The 1,475-nt window shown below is 33.6% G+C and overlaps 1 protein-coding gene across 1 annotated transcript in view; it reads left to right on the top strand.

Moving 5' to 3' along the window:
- Positions 1–224, top strand: part of LOC110322223 (olfactory receptor 52E8-like) — a 1,202-nt gene extending 978 nt beyond the window's left edge. Inside the window, exon 2 of the mRNA XM_021198849.1 lies at positions 3–224. Coding sequence (XP_021054508.1) covers positions 3–224 — 222 coding nt within the window. The remainder of the gene's footprint in view (positions 1–2) is intronic.
- Positions 225–1,475: the final 1,251 nt, after the last annotated feature.

Below are 1,475 nucleotides of genomic sequence, written 5' to 3'. Positions count from 1 at the left end.
ATACCTGTGGCTCTCATATAGGTGTTATCTTAACCTTTTTTACTCCGGCATTTTTCTCCTTCTTGACACATCGTTTTGGCCACAATGTGCCCCAATTTATCCACATTTTCTTGGCCAATCTCTATGTGGTTGTCCCACCTGCCCTTAATCCTGTGATCTATGGGGTAAGGACCAAGCAGATTCGGGAGCGAGTAATGAGGATTTTGTTCCATAAAGATCACTAGCCAATAGCACTTTGCAAAGTTTGTTCCAGTATTTGTCTCAAATATTATTGAAAGCAGTTATTTTGTGTCTAGTCCATAGAGAACCAGGAAAGAGACAAACCTACTGTAACCAAAAATGTCATTTAACTGTGAATTAAACACCTTCTATTTCACGGTAGTATGGAGAATATTGGAACCCTTATGAAAATCTTTTTCTGTAACCATTTCATTAATATTACTGGATCTTGCAGATGGTTTTATATAAAGAACAGTTTCCTCTTATGTAGAGAATATATTGATATTCAAGAAAGTTACGTTATCTCTCTGAATTTTATTGTTAGCAGAAAATAGTAATTTAGGCCAAAGAAGATTCCCCCAAATTATGACCATTTCCATTTTTATTTTATTTTATTTTTTTAGTATTGAATACATGCAGACTATTCCTGCATACTGCAAAAGCATTATGGATAGATTAAGTGGCATATAGAGTGATGGTAGTGGTGATAATGTCCTTAAGAAATTATTGTAAGATATTATGACATCAACTTAGTATAAAAACACCATGTACTCAGAGATATTGATCAGAACACTCATTCATACATTGCACTTACTATGAACCTACTTAAGCATTTATGTGATTTTCTCATGCACATTTAGAAGCAACCAGAGAAAGTACATTAGAAATCAATGCAATGGAAAGAGGTAATGATATAGCTTTGATACAGAATGAAATGTATAAGCACAAATAAATATTTAGTTCTTTTTGTTGAACAAGTAGTACTTTTGATATATTTGATACATACTACATGATACATGATTATAAAACAAATATATTATGTATAATACATATGTATGCACATATATTGCATGTAAGTGTATGTATTTAAATAGTTTTCATGTTCCATGTATAATTTTTTTTGAACAGTAGAATGATAAAGACAGTGTGTTGTATAACAACTTTCATAGGAAATAAAATGTAAGTTTAAAAGTGGTGTATATAAATATTTCTGAAGATTTAGAATGTCTCAATATGGATAGGGAATGGGCACATAACTTCCTACACCAAGCTGGACCTACTGGTAATTGATTGTTCCTAGAGCAGGGGAGAGTAAATTTCTTCAGGATATGGGCCCTGAAATACTATCCACGCTCTAGTAGATGGCCGTACACATGCATATTAAAGCAACATGAAGTGAACACAGTGGAGAGAGAGGGAGAGAGAGACAGAGAGAGAGAGAGAGAGAGAGAGAGAGAGAGAGAGAGAGAGAGAGA

Source organism: Mus pahari, chromosome 1 (assembly GCF_900095145.1).
Source record: "Mus pahari chromosome 1, PAHARI_EIJ_v1.1, whole genome shotgun sequence".
Lineage (NCBI taxonomy): Eukaryota > Metazoa > Chordata > Mammalia > Rodentia > Muridae > Mus > Mus pahari.
Note: the sequence above shows the minus strand (reverse complement) of the source record. Positions and strands in the feature narration are given on the sequence as shown.